This window comes from Centruroides vittatus, unplaced genomic scaffold, assembly GCF_030686945.1.
Source record: "Centruroides vittatus isolate TY-2023 unplaced genomic scaffold, ASM3068694v2 scaffold_769, whole genome shotgun sequence".
In the NCBI taxonomy this organism is placed as follows: domain Eukaryota; kingdom Metazoa; phylum Arthropoda; class Arachnida; order Scorpiones; family Buthidae; genus Centruroides; species Centruroides vittatus.
The window spans coordinates 5174350-5194997 of NW_027122717.1; the positions used below are offsets into that span (position 1 = coordinate 5174350).

At 32.5% G+C, this 20648-nt stretch overlaps 1 protein-coding gene across 2 annotated transcripts; it reads right to left on the reverse strand.

The window, feature by feature from the left end:
• Positions 1 to 1924: 1924 nt before the first annotated feature.
• On the reverse strand, positions 1925 to 19754 carry LOC136989750 (uncharacterized). 2 transcript variants are annotated; one of them, XM_067288001.1, is made up of 5 exons: positions 19629 to 19754; positions 17566 to 17669; positions 8763 to 8948; positions 2195 to 2305; positions 1925 to 2104 (listed from the first exon to the last, which is right to left on the reverse strand). In XM_067288001.1, exons 2-5 carry the CDS (start codon positions 17659 to 17661, stop codon positions 1997 to 1999), a joined length of 501 nt encoding a protein of 166 aa, XP_067144102.1. In that variant the 5' UTR covers positions 17662 to 17669; positions 19629 to 19754; the 3' UTR covers positions 1925 to 1996. The 2 variants fall into 2 exon arrangements, with proteins under 2 accessions (XP_067144102.1, XP_067144103.1); XM_067288002.1 differs by lacking the exons at positions 17566 to 17669; positions 19629 to 19754 and adding an exon at positions 9040 to 9095.
• Positions 19755 to 20648: the final 894 nt, after the last annotated feature.

Below are 20648 nucleotides of genomic sequence, written 5' to 3' on the forward strand. Positions count from 1 at the left end.
TATCTCGATTCTCTTTCTCAAATATATAATCATGTGGTATTACTATTAAAGCAATAGCTCGCTTGGCATGCATGATAATTGTTTTTCGTTTTAAGACATAAATGTTAACATTTATATAGAGAAGCCAATGTGTTAGAGATAGTAGGATCTCATTTCTTTTGAGAACTTCTCAAAAGAACTGCGGCCCTACTACCAAGAACTGACTTCTTGCTCCTGACGCAGAAAACAACTTTTCACTAGAAATCTTTCATAACAAATTACTTCTATATTAGTGTTAACATTTTTTGAAGTATCCTGTATAGGCCTACGTATGTTTAAGTATGTAAATTTCTAAGGTTAAAGAAGCAAGACCAAATGTTTCTGCAGACATTCCGCGTATCTGGGCTTGTACATAAAAGATTCTTTCTATCTGGATTATAAAAACAAAGTACATTTTGTGACCTGAACATAAAGAGGGACCCAAAATGTAGTCTATGGGCATTCAAAGTGTAGTGTTTTAGATGAAGAAAAAACAATATGAAAGTGATATAAATTAAAATTTTCTTATAAAATGTAATATAATAGATATTTTTATTTGTTTTAATATTTTAAGAAATTTATTATTCTTTAATGTTGATTCAAGGAATAAATATCATATTTACTACTGAGAAAAGCATATTTTTTAGTGTTAATTTTTAAAAAATGATGTAGAGTAGCGCCTGGATGTTCGGCTATTCTTGCATACTAATACTCTAAACATAACTTTAACAATATTTAATAAAAGTTTAATGAAAACATAATTAATTATATTAAAAATAATAATATTCTCTTTATCTAATTAATTGCTTATAATAAAGAGTTTATTATTTTTTAATATATTAAATATGCTTTTATTAAATTAAATTAAAGAAACAGTCTAAAACTCCAGCAATATCTGCTGGAGTTTTAGACCGTTTCTTTGAGCATTAGGGTATGATTTAAATTTTATTAAAATGAAATGAAATTACTGATGATTATATTAGAATTATCAATCTAACTAAATATTTGTAATTATTAACAATTTTATCACATTAATTGTTGCATTTCAAGTATGCCATATTTGTTCACTCATCAAAATTGTTTGTACTTTAACCACTCTTCTTCATGGAAAGTATCTCTCATCATTCGAGGGGATATTTTTGTTTTAAATTTAGTTCTTATATTTTTAATTCCCTATGTAGATAAAGTTTCACAACTACACAAGTAAGTTGTGAATTTAGCGTGCTTACAGTTACAAAACTTAGGTTTTGTTTGTTCCTATTAATATGGTGCTAGAAATAATCAAATTAGATTTTTCTCAAGATAAAAATAATACGGTTATATGGTCTATTTCAATTTTATCCATTAATACAACCATGTGTTATTATTATTATTATCGTTAAGATAATGCATCTTTGAAGGCACAAAAAGAGCCTATTTACATGTCCAACATGGGTTTGATCAGGTTTCAATAATAGTTGAAATGGGGTGGCTGTTTTTCTTGTAGCTACTTGTCCAGCATGGGTTCGATCAGGTAGCAATAATAGTTGAAATAGGGTGGCTGTTTCTCTGGTGGTTACTTGTCCAGCATGGGTTCGATCAGGTAGCAATAATAGTTGAAATGGGGTGGCTGTTCCTCTTGTAGCTACTTGTCCAGCATGGGTTCGATCAGGTTTCAATAATAGTTGAAATGGAGTGGCTGTTCCTATGGGACCATCCATAATGATTCTAGAGATGAACCTTATGAGTCGAGAGGCTCGAGGCTCGATAGTACTGAAGATTCCTGAATTTCAGTCGAATTCAAACCCATGTCCCCCGGAGCAGCAGGCTGACTCGTTATCCCACTGTCATCTAGAGATCTAAATAATATATTAACAAAGAATAGAGGCTAAAACGTTGTATGGAATGTAGAAAGAGAATCAACACATAAAGGAATGTCTTTTTTAATATTATTATTATTATTATTATATATTTGAAAGGGGCATTATCGTACAAAAAATTATGTTTCGGTATTGGTCTCTTCGGAAGTGGCTATGGAATTCTTATACCAACAATACTCCATGTAGACCGTGGCCGAAAATCCCATTAATCCCATTAATCCGAATACCTGTATAGAAAATTATAATTTAATATAATCCATATATAATTGGGATATATTGGGATAATATAATCCATATATATATATATATATACTTACGGCTGTAAGTTTCACAGCAGCGTTGGGCCTCGATAATTCGCATTCGGCAGTGAAGCATAATACAGAAGACATAAAAAACAGAAAAGCGATGATCGCATCGGCAACTAATAACTACAAATAAATAAATAAAATACAAGTATTGCATATAAATATAAATATATATATTTTTATGAGAATTAAAGAATTTTATATTATCCATTAAAAAATAAATTAAACTCGATTTTTATCACTCTTCATGTTCTTTCTAATGATTGGAAGCAAAGACATCATCAACCCATCAATTGGGAAGGATCCGGATTAGAAATTTTAGGAAAGATCCGATTGATTCAGAAATTCTTATACGTGGATTGACCCATATATGTATCGGCTCCCATCTTTCACTATTCGACTGCTTCCATTGTGGATCTGGCCTAACTAATGATGCACATGAGAAATAGATTGGTGGCAAAGAAACACGCGGGCAATCTGCCAAGAGATGACTCTCGGGAGGACTTTTTATGAGAAACTGGCTCCTATTCTGGTGTTAGACACGCGAAGAAAACCCAGGAAACTCCACGTTGTTAGTCTGTCGGTGAGGCATTATAATGGTATTATTCACTCGGCAACTGGTGGGCACTAGACATGAAAAAAGAGTCCTCTTTGTGTTCTCGGGTGGAGAAAATCTTAAAAATTATTTTAAATTATTCATAAACTCTTGCATTTTTTCTTGGACGATTTCTCGTTCTCGATAGAAGAGTGTATTGCTATTCGCTTGTACTCCAGAAGGACAGGAGGGTGATCGCTCAGCGACCGAAGAGCCGGCCTTATAGAAGACGACCAACGCGAGGAAGACAGGAGAGAAGTCACGAAGCGACCAAAGTCTGCCTTATAGGAGACGGTCAACGCAAGAAGGGGGAGATAGAATGCCTTCCTGGAGGACTTTGATGGAAAGCTGGCCCCTATTCAAGCGTCATCTGCAAGAAGGAAAATCCGGAAAAACTCCTGCTGCCAGCCCGTCCGAGTGAGGCGCGAACCTCCGATCGAACTCCAGTGTCTTGGACGATTTGCCAGATCTGTTTTCAAATGTGAGAGCATCTTCGATAGTCATGCCGATTAATAAACTTTCTTACATTCAGTCTTAATTTAATCAGAAAAGAGCGTAGACATCTTTAGTGAGTTGTATCTACTTATAGAATCGAGCAACCGAAAATGATAATTACTAAAGTTATTTCATTTTATTGGATATGTAAGGAATGATAAGAAAATCCAGCAACGAAATTCGTAACTTTCTCGCAAAAAAAATTTAAAATTGTGTGTGGTGCCAACTGTTACGACATTTTATTAAAATTTTTCACATTATTGATTAGTATAAAATGGCAGAAAGGATGGTTCAAAAATTTTGAAGATGGAGATGCGTTTTATAAAAATTGTAAAAGTTCAACTTCGATCCAGATACGACACACGATCCTCCTCTATCTTCCCACTCCCTGGATCTGTAACCACCAAAATTTAATAGAATCAATGCCCCTTACACACAAATTTCCCTGCAAAATTTCGACGAAAGGCAAAGGAGTTATTAAGCTTTAAAGAGGGCGAACAAAATCGTGCCCCTACATATCCGTAAACATTACAGAAAAAACAATCTTTTTTGCATATCTCGACATTTCAACGTCCTTCGAATCCAGAAATGTAAAAAACCTTGGGGGTGTCATCTTTTAAACCAAATTGTCATACTTTCTCTGTGTTAAAGATTATATAACAGCCGGGAAAATAAAAAGTAGGGTAGATATAACTGTTATCTAGTTCTACTTTTTAGAAGAAATTCATTCGTTACTATCTGTTTAATACAAAAATCGCATCGTAACAGAGTAACTAATTCAAAAATAGTGTATTATAACTTTTGTTACAACAGGTAACTTTATGTCTGTAGTAACAACCTGTTTTAATGTCTATTTTGAAATGTCGATTCTAAATTCTGCATGAAATTTCCTCTAAAACTATTATAATAAAAGCTTTCATTTTGAGATAAATGTCTGCTCTTTTCCATGAAATTCTTTAATAATATTAATGTAAAGTATTCATCCATAGAATTACATGCTCTAGCATTACTCTAGTTACAGACTTTACCAACAAGTATTTAATGGCATGCATCAAACGAAATAAGAATAACGTGTTACGTGTTACTTTTTTACATAACTTCCATGCGAATCTTAAGCAAAGCTTTAGGAATTGCACTAATTTAAGGAGAAATAAAGTAATTTTAATTAAGTAAATTTAAAAAAAGATGAAAGTGTCAACATCGTAACCGTTACGATTAGTCTATTTACGTTATCAAAATCTAAATCTGCAGCTTTCAAAATGATAAATAATGTCTTAAAAATTTTGTAAGTCTAAAGTTACGCAAGTAAAAAAACGTGATAAAATTATCTTGTGACGTTCGCTATGTAGGTTACTCTCTGGAGGACGAAACAAAATACATAAATTTATGTTATTTATTAGTAAAAACATTATAATTACGCTATATTTTTGCGTAGATTCGTGTATAAAAGTCGATAATCGAACGTAGATTCTGTGTCATGTGAAGTGTAGTTGACAAATGGAAATGATAAAAGTACTTAATATTCTGCTAGTTTTAGCTTACAGTTAATTGTATACTGATTAAAATGGATTGATCTCAGAACTGTTTTTGTCATTCTTCGAAACTAGAGGTTACAGAATTAATGAATTGCTTCATTATCATAAGAAAAGTGTTCTTCAAAAGAAAGATGACAAATAAATAGGTGAGCGTGATACCATTTTAAGTATTCACTTTCTTCAGAAAACAGATTGACACTATATCTTTGAAGCTACGTTATTGCTAGTGTTAATCAGTTTAGTATTCTAATACATCATTAGTGCCCAGTAGTGACCGAGTGGATGAAACTACTAAATCATGGGTTCGCGCATCTCAACAATAGACCGGGCATATGGAGTTTTCCGGGTTTCTTCAGGTGTTTAACACCTAAATAGGGGCCAATTTCCTATAGAAATTCCTCGCGGGAGGCACTTCTCCTTGGTAAATTGCCCTTCTGTTACGTTGCCTTATCCCGTAAATTCAGTCTAATGGTATCATAGCTTAGGTTTACCTATTTAATATATTAAATTAAAAAATAATTCAGAAAAAAATATTAAATTGCAGATAATTAGATGATATTTTATTAATTATTTTAATTACTTTCCTCTCCGTCAGCGGTAAGTCACCAGGTTCTCAATCAGTGGTACACGTACAGTACCACTCAGGGTACGCAAGAAGAATCCGTTAGTGCTACAAGTCTATACATAGAAGGCTCAGGTGGTAAATGAGTGGAAAAAAAAATCGAGAACCGCTGCTCTACGTTCATTTTAACATACATTTTTCTAATCCACTTGGAAAAATATATACAATGAACATAGGAAAAGAGAAAGGGATTATTCTGGAGCACGGAACTCGAATCCGGATGCTTCTAAAGCTCGAATTTGATTTCCCTCTTTTTCTTAAGATCAGAATTTAATCAATCAAAAACATTACCTTGACTTTTCATTATTTTTTTGGCGCTCAAACAAAAAAAAATTATGCTACTACTTAAACAATTGGCGTTTTCTCATCTTTATTAGCGAGGTTGAGGCCGAAGTTTTAAACGCGAAAATGTGTACTTCGGACGTTCGGCGCCGCTTTTCCGTAAGCCTAAAAGTTTGACAATGGCATTTAGAATGTCGAGCATGATTCCACTGACTTTCCAAACGCCATTGCCAAACTTCTAGGCTTACAGAAAAGCGGCGCCGAACGTCCGAAGTACACGTTTTCGCGTTTAAAACTTCGGCCTCAACCTCGCTATTATTATTATTATTTACACGAGACTAAATTACCAAGCACCTCTAAATAGAGGACATTTCCTTTCAGGAATTTGTTTTGAACAAAAATGCATACAAAATAATCTCCAAACAACGGCCATTTTTTATGTTTCCGTCAGTGGTCGTAATTAACAGGTTTGACTGTATATTCTCTAAAATATATAGGCCTAATCAATTGAATTTTATAACAAATCCTTTAAAATTTTATACGTGACGTAAGAGTGCTGTTGTAATGTTTGTTTACTATTGTACAGCTATATTTAGTAGAACTAAGGTAAATGTAGACATTCACCGTGTCCAAACTTTGTACTAAATTTAACGTTGTGATCCAGTTCTAGTGAACGAAACCTATAAAATGTAAATGTTTTCTATGTATTATACGCACACTTCGGCACATTGTTAGTAATTATATACAATAAAACCTGTTTAAAACGGAAACATGTCAAATCGAAAAAATATTCGGTACCATGTGATTCCGGTTTATACAAGTTTTACTGTATAATATAAAATTATTTATAAAATATTATAAAATAAAATAAAATAATAAAACCTGTGTAAACCGGACTCACAAGATACTGAATAGTTTTCCGGTTTGACAGGTTTTCATCTTAGACAGGTTTTATTGTATGCATGTATTATTTATATTATATATATATTAATTTACAGATAGGTTTGTTTCGTTTATATTTACAAACATCCTTCTTTCCTTCATGCATGATTAAGTTACAAATGGTGTAATGAAATTCACTCTGTCACATATTTTATTACACTTTAAATTGATAATAGAATGATTTTTAACCTCAATAATTTTAAATATTAATATAAAATTACATATGTTTAGAATTTTTGTAACGTCAAATTTAATTTTCATATTTTACATTTTACTGTATGTTATTAGTTTTAATATTCTGTGTTAAATATATCGAAATCGAATACTGCTTTAATATTAATTATTATGCTGAAAACAGAGAAATGAAATAAAGTGAACAGTGTATAGTATAACCTGTGTAAACCGGACTTCCACCCCCTCAAAAGCCACCCGTGCTTTTGAGGGGGTGAGATTTGAAGAGGTTGGATTGGGAGTATATACAGATACATACATATTTTGACTTCTATATATAGTTTTTTTCTTAAATTTTTAAAAATAATTATTAGTTAATATCAATATATATATAGAAGAAAAATTTTATTAATTTTTATCCTCCCCTTAAGATTTATTCAAGCAGATGCAAGTTTTGAGAAGTCATCAACATTCCCAGATAAATTTATTGTAAGGTATAAATATCAATTTTATCAAATAACTTAAGAAAAAGTGGGTTTAAAAATAGACAATAGGCATTCTTATATTTAACATTCTGGTATGCTTACATAAGAAAATTACCATTAAAAATTAATTAAATTTCGGGGTGGAATGATGCAAAGTAAATTCCCATTTTTGAATTCAAAAATTAAAATATAAAATAAAAATTTATGTTGAATATTATGGGTGATGTTCTAACGCATGGAATTTTTCTTTCCACATAAATTTTTCATGTGTAATAACTAGATTTTATGATTATTTCTAGTTCATAATGGGTTAAATTATAAAATTTAGTAAGTAAAGAAGGCAGAACTACTTCAAATTCCTTCATCATAAAGATCTCGCTTGACTGGTGACGTCAAAATTTGAAGTAGTCGTTATGACATCATCAGTTTAGAATCCGCATTGGTAAGTAGGTCATGAGAAGCTATCGAAAATTGCAACGTGTGAAGAATTTGATCCTTAGTTTAGTAAAATATTCTCTTGGCAATAAATCAAAACACGTAACCATCCGCATCACTATAATATTTACTTTCAAGAGAATCACACCGTAGTTTTTTCTTAGTTGCACTTTAAATTAATGGATGTTCCCCGCATACAGCTGAGAAAATGTAAGAGAGTGAGTGCAATGCCCGTTTCTTATATGTAAACTTCATTTTTTTTTTCTGTAATGTGTTCTACTACCAGACCGGTTTGTACCTTATTTTCTCCCAGTGATCTTATCCTATTTCCTTCCTAAAGTTTCATAACGAGAATTGATTAAACATACCAAAATAGGAATTACTGTATTAATTTATATAATTTTTTTGTAAGACAATTAAAACTTTTATACCTCTTTCTATACTTTCTTTACGCTTTATAAGAAGGAATTAAAAAATAAAAAATAAAAAAGAATGAAAACCCTACTAGCAGGTCTGATTAGGGGATACTCAGGGCGCAGCTGCACCCCTTCTGAAGGTTTTAGCCGAGCAAAACTTAGTTAGCATTGCCGCATTATAGCTTCACGAGCCTTTCAAATATGAATTAGGGGGCACCAGGCAATTGCCCTTTTTCCCTACATGATTACGCGCCAATGTCAGTTAGTAATAATTTTGTAAAAAAATATTATTTCCTTTCTGTACCTCTCTAAAAATTTCCGGATCCGGTATTGTCTCTAGAATATTAAGCGTTATAGACAGAAACAAAGGCCCTGTTCATGTCTAACAAGCGCTAGTAGGATCGTTATTTCCTGCTCATTACGAATTCATCCAGACTAGCAGTAAGATCGGATGGTTAATTAATATGCCTAAAGGGACACAGCAAAATTAAACAAGATCTACCAAGAAAATTTTCGCCTAGTTACTTCTAAGTGGCACGCCAATACAACTTAAATAATGGAGGCAGTTTTAAACGAAACTAACTACAGATGGCAGCACTTACCGTTAGGGTTACATTCATAAACTTGCTAAGCCAATTATTCACTCGATACAAAAATAAGGAGTAGATAATTAAAGCTAAAAGAAAGGCGGCGATTGTAACTGAAGTAACAACGCGAAATCTGGTATGGAAGGAATACCAACAGGATCCATTCGACTGGACTGCTATCAGGGCACACAGGGCTATCAGCTATAAAGAGAGGAAAAGAAAGCATTATTTTTATTCTTTATAATAAAATATATTTCACAGAATTCATTAAAATATAAATAAAAAAACTCACATAAGTACAGGACAGTGATTCCATCCGCAAGGGAGCTGTAGAACCTCAAAAAGGGCGCTACAGCCCACTTGCGGGCGATAAAAAACTAAAGGGGGCTCTGGAAGGCAAGGGGAGGTAGAAGAGGGAGCAAAAATTTATTTTGAAAAAATACATATACAATAAAACCTATGTAAGTCGGAATCGCACGGGAGGTAGAGTTAAGTTCGTGGGTTAAAAGCCCCATTTTTAATGTGAACTCGAATTAAAATGTTAAAAAAATTATTCTTCTGTCGTATTTACAGCAGTAAAATACCCAAAACTCATCGAGTATATTGATATGGTACTAAAAATAGAACAAAGGAACAAATCAGCGATTCATAAATTAAGTATTTAAATAGCTTTTTCAAAAAATAAAACCAGGAACTAAAGCTGACAAGAGGAGAGCTGAAAGTGATTTGTGTGTGTCATAAAATAATTAAGGGAAATAAAACGTAATCATATATTTAATACTTAATTAATTAAATTAATATAATTAATGTAAAGCAGTTTAATAAATTTTCATTTTAAAATTTAAATAGCATAAATGCTTCCGAGAAAAAATAAATTCACTTAAATTAAGAAATATTTAAATATTTGTTAAGTTTTTAATTTAAGAAATTTCTTAATTTAAATAATTGGTAAATCGAGGGAAGAATGGAAGAATAAAGAAATGGGGGAGATCTTCGTTGGATCAAGTGATTTGAAGGAACAAAAGATTAAGAGCAGGATAAATGTGAGAAAATGTGCTAGGAGGGAGATGAAGGCGAAAGAAACAAAAGAGATGTAAAGAACCAGGAGATTCTGGAGGTATCTCAGGAGTAGATGTGTGTACGTATGTGTGATCCCTCTTGCTTGCTGCCCCCTTCTGGGAAATGGGCGTGAAAATTTATGTATGGTAAATCTAGATTTTTAAAATTGTTTTCTTAATGTTATATCTAATACACAGATTAATTTCTTAGAAAGAAATCGGATATATGAATGAAGAGCTGTCAGTGCAAAGACCATTTTAGATCCCCCTTTCGGAGGCCTTGCTTATAAAAATAACATAACAATTTCGAAATAGAAAAATAATCTAGTATAAATGTTAGCCGTGGCTAAAGTTATTTTATTATTTGGAAAATATAAGCAGAAAATGAACAATTTTTAAATGTTTTTTTTTCTTCTGAAGAACACACTAAAGTCCATGGGCCCCACTCCCCTCTCGTAAGGCTCTTGCTTTTTGTTGCCTACACAAATGATCTGAAAATATTTTTTACTCTGTTATGGGATTGGGTGAAATTATCTGCATGTATTTTAAAGATTTTACATTTAAATAAATGGGCAAAGTTCAATTTTTAATAAAATAATCTAACGTCAACCAGAACAATTCTTAATGCAATGGACTTCGGACAGAAAAACAGAAGTATAATGGCATAAACACATCTTAATTTTGGAAGATTAACCTCCACCCACTCAGGTCGCTAGAACAATTTTAGGAAATAAACTTCAATAATAAACGAACACCACGCGTGCACCTTAGACAGAGCGTGGGTGTGGTTAGTATCCAAGTCTGGCTTCTCTTTCCTTCGTCAATGCCACAAAACTAAATTCAGTTAATTTAATTTTATTGTAATGAAAAAAATACAGAACACACGAGTTTTTGGCTTTTGCGTCTATACTTTCCCTTATTCGGATTAAAATATAACACCATTTCCTTCATTCCGTCCGTGCCGGCTTTCAGAGAACATTTGTCAAGTCAATGTAATAAATATAAATATAATGTAAGGAATATTTGAACTTTCCACCTCTAGAAGGTTCCCAACTGACTCGGGTTCCGGCTATCGCAGGTTTTACTGTATTATATTTACTTTTGGTTGCTTCTTCCTATTCAATTTTTACTTTTCGAGGAAAAGAATATTCATTTAGAGCAACTAAAATAAACAAATGCATACAAAAGATACACAAAATGTATTTACTATATACACACAGTATTTCCAGAATATATATATAGTCAAACCTGTATAAACCGGACCGCACGGTACCGAATATTTTTTCTTGTTTGGCAGGTTTTCCTTTTCTGATATTGTATACATTTAATATAATATTATGTTGTTGTATGTATATTATAATACAGTATATACAGTGAAACCTGTTAATATGACCACTAAAGGGAACAACTAAAAGTAGTCACCTTACGCAGGTGGTCACATTAGCAGGTTTTACTGTGTTTGTAATATAAAGACGTAACAACCTTTATACTTTGACTTTATGATTAATTTCTTTATTGGAATATAAATACTTTTTTATAATGATTATCTTCCTGTTTCATGATTATTCCAAAATACAACGAAATCTGTCCAAAACGGAACCTGAATGAAAAAGAAACTTGCTTAAATGAGAAAAATACTTAAGAACTGTGCGATTTTCTATGTTAAAAAAAACCCCTGTTCAAAATGGAAACCTGCCAAACCGGAAAAAAATATTCGTACTGTACGTCCGATTTACCCAGGATTTACTGTTTATTTAATTCAATAGTGCGGGCTTCAAGCCCCGCACCAGCAGGGCCCTTTTAATGCAAGAAATCTTTTATGTCGACTTGTCCATTGCTTCATCCTTGATGATGCCTTCGATGTGCTCGGTCGCTACAAAAATATCCAGATTTGTGTGTTACGTGTATCCAGAAAGCTCGTTTAAAGCTGAAGTAAAATATTTTTCTTGTTTCCTTACATGTAAGAAGGAGGGGGAGGAGGAGGGGGAGGCTTATCGTTAAGGAGATTTATTCTTCGTTATCTTTATATGTGTCTCGAGTTTGGTTTTTCACTTAAACAGAGATGATATTTTCAGATAAGTATCCACAGAAGCTATGCTATTATCGGCATTGATAAAATCTTCAAACGACGTTTTGGCACCACTAGTTTCACTAACGAGATTGTGACAGTTATCGAATTGTGAAGGGAATCTCGATTGAAATCGTTAAATTTAAAAAAATGCTTTCGAAAATTAAAAAGAAAACGATCGCTATCTATAAGATCTGATTGGACCAACTTAAAATAAAGTTACTACAGGCGGAAAAAAGCCTGTAGTAACTTTATTTTAAATTGGCCCAATCAGATCTTATAGATAATAGTGGACTATAGGGTAATTCTACTTCAGCCTACTGCTCTGAGAACCTGGAATTGAATCCGAACAGATAGAAAAACCTCCAGGAATTTTTCGGGAATGGTCCTGTTCTCGCCGACCGGCCGCCCCATTGTGGGCCCCTGTCCATTTCTGCTAATGTAATCCTTGAATACAACTATGTTACGTGTTATTAGGAAGTCCGGCCTCTTAGTAGAGACAGTTTTATAGCATTTTGTGTCATCATTTAAGGAAATAAAGATTGTTCCTTTAGAAAAATGGACAACACAAAATTAGATTTAATAGTCTTGAATATATTTGTGACAACATTTTTGAAACGTGTTATTGCATATCTTAATAAATTAAGTGAGAAATTATGAGGTAGAGAGAAACCGATTGATTTATGTGCTTGTCAACAGGATGTCAGCCTTACAGATAAAGTTAGAACTGTTTAATGACCGGCTACCAGACAATAACATTCTTACCTCCAGAGGTGCCAAGAAACTTTTAACATATACAGTATGAATAGTTCCAAGTAAGTTTGTGATGCAAGTGGTATTCAACAACCTTTCACAAGAAGATAAAGGTAAGACGTGATATAAACATGTTGGAAATCTTTGCAAATCATTTCGATGCTTTCTATAAAAATGCCAATTCAAATTTACTTCTGGGATTTGTTAAGTATAATTTTAAGCTGTTCTGCAAGTTTAAAGAGGGAAATCTACTAAACTTCTATAAATGTATTTCAAAAAATAGTTAGGCCTATATTAATTTCTTACAGGAAGATTATTTTACAGTAAAACCTGCATAAATCAGAATCGACAGTGCCAAATTTTTTTTCGTTTTGAACAGGTTTTAGTATTTTTTTTAATCTTTAAACTACAGCAGATAAATGCCACACAGTTCATATTTTAATAATAAAACTAATTTCACATACGTAAAAATTTTATTGCTAGGCTTAATTCGAATTGATTCAAAGTGATTCCAACCGAAGATGGACATATTCGAATGCAAGAAGTGAGAATGTTCGATTGCAAAATGATTTCGTTGTCCCCGATAACTCGTGCTAGGTATTCGAATTCTCGGATGCATTCTTCGTGGCTCCACAACAGCGAACAAGGCAAATCGAGTGTCAAAAACTGGTACCTTCATCTAACGTCGGAAATTCTAATTGCATTATAGTAATACAGACTAACAAGTAAGTTACTCTAGATGTGATTTCTCGTGAAATTTTAATACTTTAGTTATTTCCATAATTACCAACAATGCTGATCAACTTGTTTTCGAATACTCGATGCTGGTTAGTTACTGACTTATTCATACAAGTCAACTAGGCAGCACTTTGTTATGTTATTTTCATTGTCTTCAGGAATTACATCCGTTCCTTGTTCTGGAGATCTGAATTCTGTAAAACTCATTCGATTTTTGAAAGTTTTCGATTGTTTAAAATATTCAATTTTGATGACCGGATGGCCGAGCGGTTTAGACGTCCGACTACTGCTCCGGGAACCTGGGAACGAATTTAGACGGGTCGAAAAAGAAAAATTCCCAGGAATTTCACCGTGGTTGTCTCGTCCTTCATTGTTCGTCTGCCCCATCGGGGACTTGGCCGAACCCACGATAGGATTGTTAAAAGGCTCTCTAAGTGCTTTATCCATGTCTAAGTTACGTTCTTCGTGCCCAAAATCCTCTTCTGTTTCCGCGTTGGATCGGGTTCCGACTTATACTAAGATTCAACATAAGAAATAGCCCAGTTTCCAAAAATTCGGTTTAGTAGGTTTTCATTTTATTCATGTTTTACTGTTTCATTTCACTCCACTTGCAAATTGGAATTTTTGCAAGTGGACGAAATGAAGTATACAAATCAGTTGACAGATAAAAAAATTTAATCTTAAAGAATAATAATATCAACAGCAAATGGGACAAACTTTTGACAAGCTAATTAATGTATCACAAAGATATTAACATAAAAATTTACAACACGCAAGGTTGGCCATTTGTACATAACAAATCGAAGAAATTCTTCTATAGCAGAAATTTTAATTGCACCATGTGCAATATGAACAAATACACACAAGTGTTCAAAGAAATTTAAATTATAGAGGAGCAATTCCGTACAGAATTCGCTATTTTCAATTGAAAATTCGAAAAAATCCTTAAAATGAAACTTTAGATTCTTAAAATGTAGTTGTGGCTCTGAATTTTAATCTTAAACAAAATTGTAAATTACAGTAGAGTCGCACCCCAAGGGGAAGTAAAAATATGTCGAGTTATCCGATATGACGATTAAAACGAAGTTGAAAAAAACCACAAAACTACAATTAGGAAAATACAGTAGTGCTTTATACGGTACTTGCAATGTATCTATGACTATCCATCACTGACACTAAAGTTGGTTTCTACTCCAAGTACCTCAGCGATTTCCATCGCTTTTTGTTTCAGTATCGGCCCCGAAACAGGAAGATTCGATGAACAAATTTGCTTTAGCCAACGCCCCAGAGCAGTGGTCCCCAACCCTATGCCCACGGGCACCATAGCGCCCGCCGATCGTTTCACGTGTGCCCGCTGCTGTGCGACCACGATAAAAATAAAAATATTTCGGTTTTCAATAAAATGCTATGTAAAAGTTTTTTCGTTTTTAACCACTCAAAAGTAGAAATGGCGTCCAACACAGATAAAAGCACGAAGCGAAATGCGACTGATCTCTTTTTCCCCTCCGCCAAATCTTCATCAACCAAATTTCCCATACCTGAAATGAAATAAACCGGTCCGTTCTGAATATCATAAAATCAAAGTACAGATCACGACTTACAGATGAACATCTTGACGATTGCTTACGAGCAGGAATATCATCATACTCTCCTAATTACGAAGCAATGGCCAATGAAATGCAATGCCAAAAATCACATTTACTTTCAGATTTATATTTTTTATAAAAAGTTTTTATACTCTGTAGATTTTGTATGCATTGTTTAGTAATTACTTATTTTGTAAAAATTATTGTTAATAGTCTTGTGTATGTTTTATTACATTTTTGGAATTAAATGTTTTCTGTACATTATGTGTATGTATTATTAACTATGTCCAAGTATAAATTCACCTTGAAAAAATAAATGGTGCCCGCTGTCCGGCCAGTATTCTAGAATGTGCTCTTAGGTACAAAAAGGCTGGGGACCCCTGCCCCAGAGCATCTTCGACATCTTTGTACGGCGACTTTCTCTGACGTTTTCGGAACAGCCGCGACGAAGACCCAAGAAAAAGTTTTTTTAATTTCGTTTGTTTTCTGCAGAATTCCCACCAATGTTGTTCTCGGAAGGTTTTCTTGTTTCGCAAATTCGGCTTGCGAAGTTTTATTACATTCAAATTCAGATACAAGTTCGTATTTTTCTTTCAGCGTAAAAGTTGTTAGGTTTCGGATACTCATTTGTAACAGAAATGTGAAACAGGTGCTACAAATAACTGCATGAATAAAAGGTGAGAAAATGCAAAATCGGACTCTGCTGTGTCGATAAGCTGTGTGGTGTGAACTCATTTTTTTCAGGAGGTGAGTCGACGTCTAAACGAGTGTGGGACAGAAAAAGTATGTCGATTTATCCATTGGTGACGAGTTAAACGGTGTCGAGCAAACTAGAGTTTTTTTTCACATTAATACCGATGTAAGTCGGCCGGGACCATAGAAATCTGCTACTTAACCGACGGTGTCCAGTTATACCTATGACGACTTATGTGGACTCGACTGCTCAGGATCATTATAAAGTTCTTGTGCAGTTTCAAATGTTAATAATTCCTGTTGTACAAGAAATAAAAACGATCTGTAAAATGTTTCAGATAGGTAATTTATTTCAGTTTTGGATTTTTCTACAGAGGATTTTTATACAGTTTTATACAGAGATTTGTTTCTTTTTTATAATTTGTCTAGTTTTTTAGATATTTATAGTTTCCTTATAGGATCTTTTTCCTCTATTAGCGTTGCTTCAATAGAGGAAAAAGTAAATTATATATGCTGGTTAATTGAATTATTTATGATTTGTTATAATAAAAAGAGAGTTTACAATAATTCAATTACAAAATAAAGATTTTTAAGAAAGTAGGTTCCGTTAATAACTAAAAAATCCCAACGTAACTAAGAATATAGTGGCATGCATAGACAAAGACTTTTTTCTACAAGTCTACGAAAGTCAATAAAACAGGGCTTTTTGAAACTAGAAATTCTCGAAGCAGCAGTGTACAAAATTCTTAAAACTGCAACCTGTTCGAGGATCTTCAAAATCGTATCGTGCTTCGTAACAGCACTAAAACGCTGAACAGGCTTTTGAGGAACCTTCCCTACCTAAATGCAGGACTTTCTCAAGAAATTCAAAAATTCAATCGATCATTGAGAAAAATCGCAAATTGTGGTTTAAATACTTTTTCGACTAATAGATGGCATATCTGTGAAATGTAAGGCTAATCTTCGATAGCCTCAAGTCTCGCGTGCATATTTCATACGTATACACAATAGATAACTGACAACGAGCAGTTTTGGATATCATTATTTCAATTACTGATTACCTAGTAATATTTTTAACTTGATTTGAGTTTTCGTTAAGTTTAACTATAATAGATGTTATAAACTAATCTTAGTTTTCTTTCTATATTTATTTTAATCTAATGGGTTGCTTATGATGAATCAGCACCATCTTGATACAAAGCAATCACTTTCAGTAATTCTAAGATAATTGAATAACGTTTTCTGAAAAACGACAGGGGGCAAATGCCTTGGTCCTCCCAAAATCTGCCTCGAGCAGCACCCATATTCTCAAAATCCTGGATACGTCACTGTTAATTATCATTACTTATTTATTGTTATTATTTGTGTTTGTTCAATCGCATACTTAATCCAGTACTGAGACGTTATAAAAATTTATACCCATGTTTTCAATATTCGTACAGATTTCATAATAATGTCCAAATGTTCCAAATATTTTGTTGGGGAACATTAAAACATATTCTTGTAAGTTATAATATTACAAGAATGTTTTAACTGACGATATACGTTCTTCAACGTTTCAGTCTGCCTATTGTTTCTCCATAATTATTGCTTTGTATCATTCCTTTGTATCCATAATTATTTAAGATTTTTTAAAACGTAACAATCCCGAGATTAAACGTATTAAAACTCCAATAAATTGCTTTCCCGAAGCATTTTACAAAAATTACATTTATCTTGTATAGAACAAAAGTTATTAAAATTTCAAAATACATGTACTTATGATCCCTCATATCAATTCATTACATAATGGAGAAAACAAGATTATTGTAGTGAAAAAATTTACATGTGTAATTTGTATTATTATTTATTCGGTTGTGTAAATTTTTGAAATATTTTGTACTAGTCTTTTAAAATTAATAACTATAAAATAAGATACATACCATCTGGAAACACCTGACGATTCCCGGAGGTGATCCTGGGAAATATCTGTCTATGATACCCATTTGAGCCAGTTTAGAATCTTGACGATTTCGCATCTCGATTCCTTTAACGATTAGTTTATATCTCAATTAACAATATAAATTCAATTAAATAGATAAATATAATAATGCACGCTTTAAATTTCATTAAGAGAGATGCCAAAAGTACAGAACTTACAAGTCAGAGGGAGCATTAATTCAAATATTGTTAGGGAAGTTTTAAAATTATTTAATAATGATACTCCATTCAATAATACGGTTAAAATTAGCGACACAAATTTAATTAATTTAAATATAACTAGTGCAGGCGAACTGCAATTTCACTAGATCCGTTAAGATCCTAGTGATTACTGGGGCATCTCAGAGGTCGAAAATGGTTCCCTTTTAAAACACCATTACACTAATACGATTTTAAATGCTTTTTAGTACTTTATCTACTTACTAAAATCTGAAAGAAGCTTTTAAATACAGAAGAAATGTCATGGAATGATTGATTTGTAACACGTCTTTGAGACATCTGTTAATGTAAGGCCTGGGTCTGCTGCCTCTTGGGCTGCAGCCTGATCGTCATCAGGCCCTATTTAGAGATGACGTTTTAAGTAATCATTAGGCTTTTTCACAGGGCCAGTACTCATAAAACAAAATCATAAATGACGTCAAATATAAACCACGCGCTTTATAAACTTAAATGCACGTTATACAACGTTAAAGTGGAACTCGAAGTGTTGAGCAATATTCATCAACAGAATTACACGTTTAATATTGTTTATATAGATTATAAAATTATTAATATTTGCGATTCGGTTAGGTGCCATTATAGAAAGGAGCGTCAACGTTCTATAACAAGTTTCGAAATAAGTTAGAAAATTCTAAATCTATGTTAACGAATTATAAATAAAGAAAACTAAATTGGAAAGCATCCATTTTGGCAAAGTGAACAGCATCCATTCTTCCGCAAGTTGGTCCTTGAAAAACTTTTTACTTCCCGTTCAGAGCGGTAACGTCATTTAGATACAACAAATTTAAATTTTGTATTATGTTGCCATAAATACGAACCCAGAAGGCTTAAAATAATTTATTTTAACATATAAAATGCTTAATTTCTCTTATTTTCAGGTGATTTTCTTTTCATTTTTCATTGTATTCGTTACAATGAAAATTAGTTTTTTGATAATGATGTAAGGCTTCTTGCATAACTAATTTTTCATTTATATCGCAATTTTCTTAAAACTACGCAATAATTATCATCAAAAATATTTTTTATTCAATTCAAATTTCAATTTTTTGGATAATTATTCTTGTTTCTGAGTGATCATCATTGTAATAAAACATTTACATTAATTAGAATTAACAATCTATTTCTGTTCTATTAATTATTTTTGTCTGATATAAAGTGATAATAAATAAAATAACTAATCAGGCCTGACGTTTTATTATTATTAATAATATACTTTAAATATAATATGTTAATTTACAAAATTTCAAACGAAGCTCTTCGATTGGTTAATTCAAATATTCGAATTTTGCGTGAATTTACAAAATTTAAAATGGAGCTCTTCGATTGGTTCATTTGAATATTCGAATTTCGAATATAATATTTACAATTAAATATAAGTTTTATTTGAATTTTCGTAAATTTAGTGTTAAATTGTAATAATTGCATTTTTATTGTAACAATTTCGAGGACTATTTGAAAATAAATGAAAGCGCAATGTAATTTTCACGAAGCGTGATTACCGCATTAATTTAATATTTCTAATTACACAGGCAATATATATATATATATATATAATAAAATTATAAAAATAATAATTATTACATATTAAAATTTTATAAATTTATATCATAAATGTTAGGAGCGTTCTAAAACAGAACACAGTGGCTCAAACTTAACATTAGCGTTAGTAATATGCTATCTTTAGTTAGTGTTCTCGCAGTTAGATGCGTAATTAGAAGTTATGTGACGTGGGTGCCATATGGCATTTTAAATCGATTTATAATCACAAATATAGGAATATACTCACAAAACTCAATCCGGACGACTCACAGACGTGGCCACTCCCCTCCTTATCCACGGATTCGTATGTACATCATTCTCTCGTTCTATTTAAATCTCTGGCATGCTCTTCCTAATCCAGAAAGAAGAAAGTATCCGGTTGTTGAGATCAACAATTATACAGTAGCAAGAGAAAAAAACAAACAAAAAAACAATGCAACAAAATTGGTTTGCGTTCATATTTACTGCACCCTATAAAAAGAAACTCGGAGTTTCACAGGTGCGTTCGTAAATATGCACCGTGGTTCTTCGAGTTTTGCTTGAGCTAATTTTAGTTTTGTTGTTTTATTTATTTATTTTTTTCTATTAATTTAATTGAAATGTTTATATGTTTAATTCGAGTCAAAATAATAAAATTGCATTAAGGTTAAATGTTTTAAATCGCGTTTGTTTTGAAACAAAGGTAGAGAAAATGGCAGATTTCCAGAACTGAATGACCTTCGTAGTGATGGCTTGGAATTTTTTGTACAATAGAATTACGTGTAAGAGAGATATTTACCAGCAATTTAGATAATAAAGATAATGTATAATGGAGATACAAGGATTTTTTTTGCGTAGAAACTTAAATCGATGAGGTTTGAGGAATACTATTTATTTATTTTTATTGCTTTTTTCAAACATCATTTTTTCAGGATGATTTCTTGAACTCAACAACCATGTTTCAAATTCACCCTTTGACAGAAAAAGAAGAAAAAGTGACGCACCAAGGAGGAATTATCCAATTGGAACAAAAGTTGGTACATTTATTGTACATGCACAAGAAAAAATTATTATAATTTTGGAATAGTTGGATGATTTATTCCAGAGAAAGAGCTACACAAAGTGAGGAAATTAATAAGATGTATGTAATCTCTTGCCTGAATACAAGCTGTTGCCTGGCGTGGCATTGATTCATAAAGTGACAGATGGTATCATAAGGCATTTCTTGCCAAAGTGTCCAATTAATGGGCTAAGTCGTCGACATTCCCAGATGGTCAGAGGCTCCAAA

Excerpts from the sequence above, each read along its gene's own strand:
- LOC136989750 (XM_067288001.1), bottom strand. The coding sequence starts at position 17,661 with ATGCGAAATCGTCAAGATTCTAAACTGGCTCAAATGGGTATCATAGAC. Across the intron at positions 8,949-17,565 it reads TCGTCAGGTGTTTCCAGATG|CTGATAGCCCTGTGTGCCCT; the intron begins GTATGTATCTTA and ends CTCTCTTTATAG. Across the intron at positions 2,105-2,194 it reads CTGCTGTGAAACTTACAGCC|GTATTCGGATTAATGGGATT; the intron begins GTAAGTATATAT and ends TTTTCTATACAG.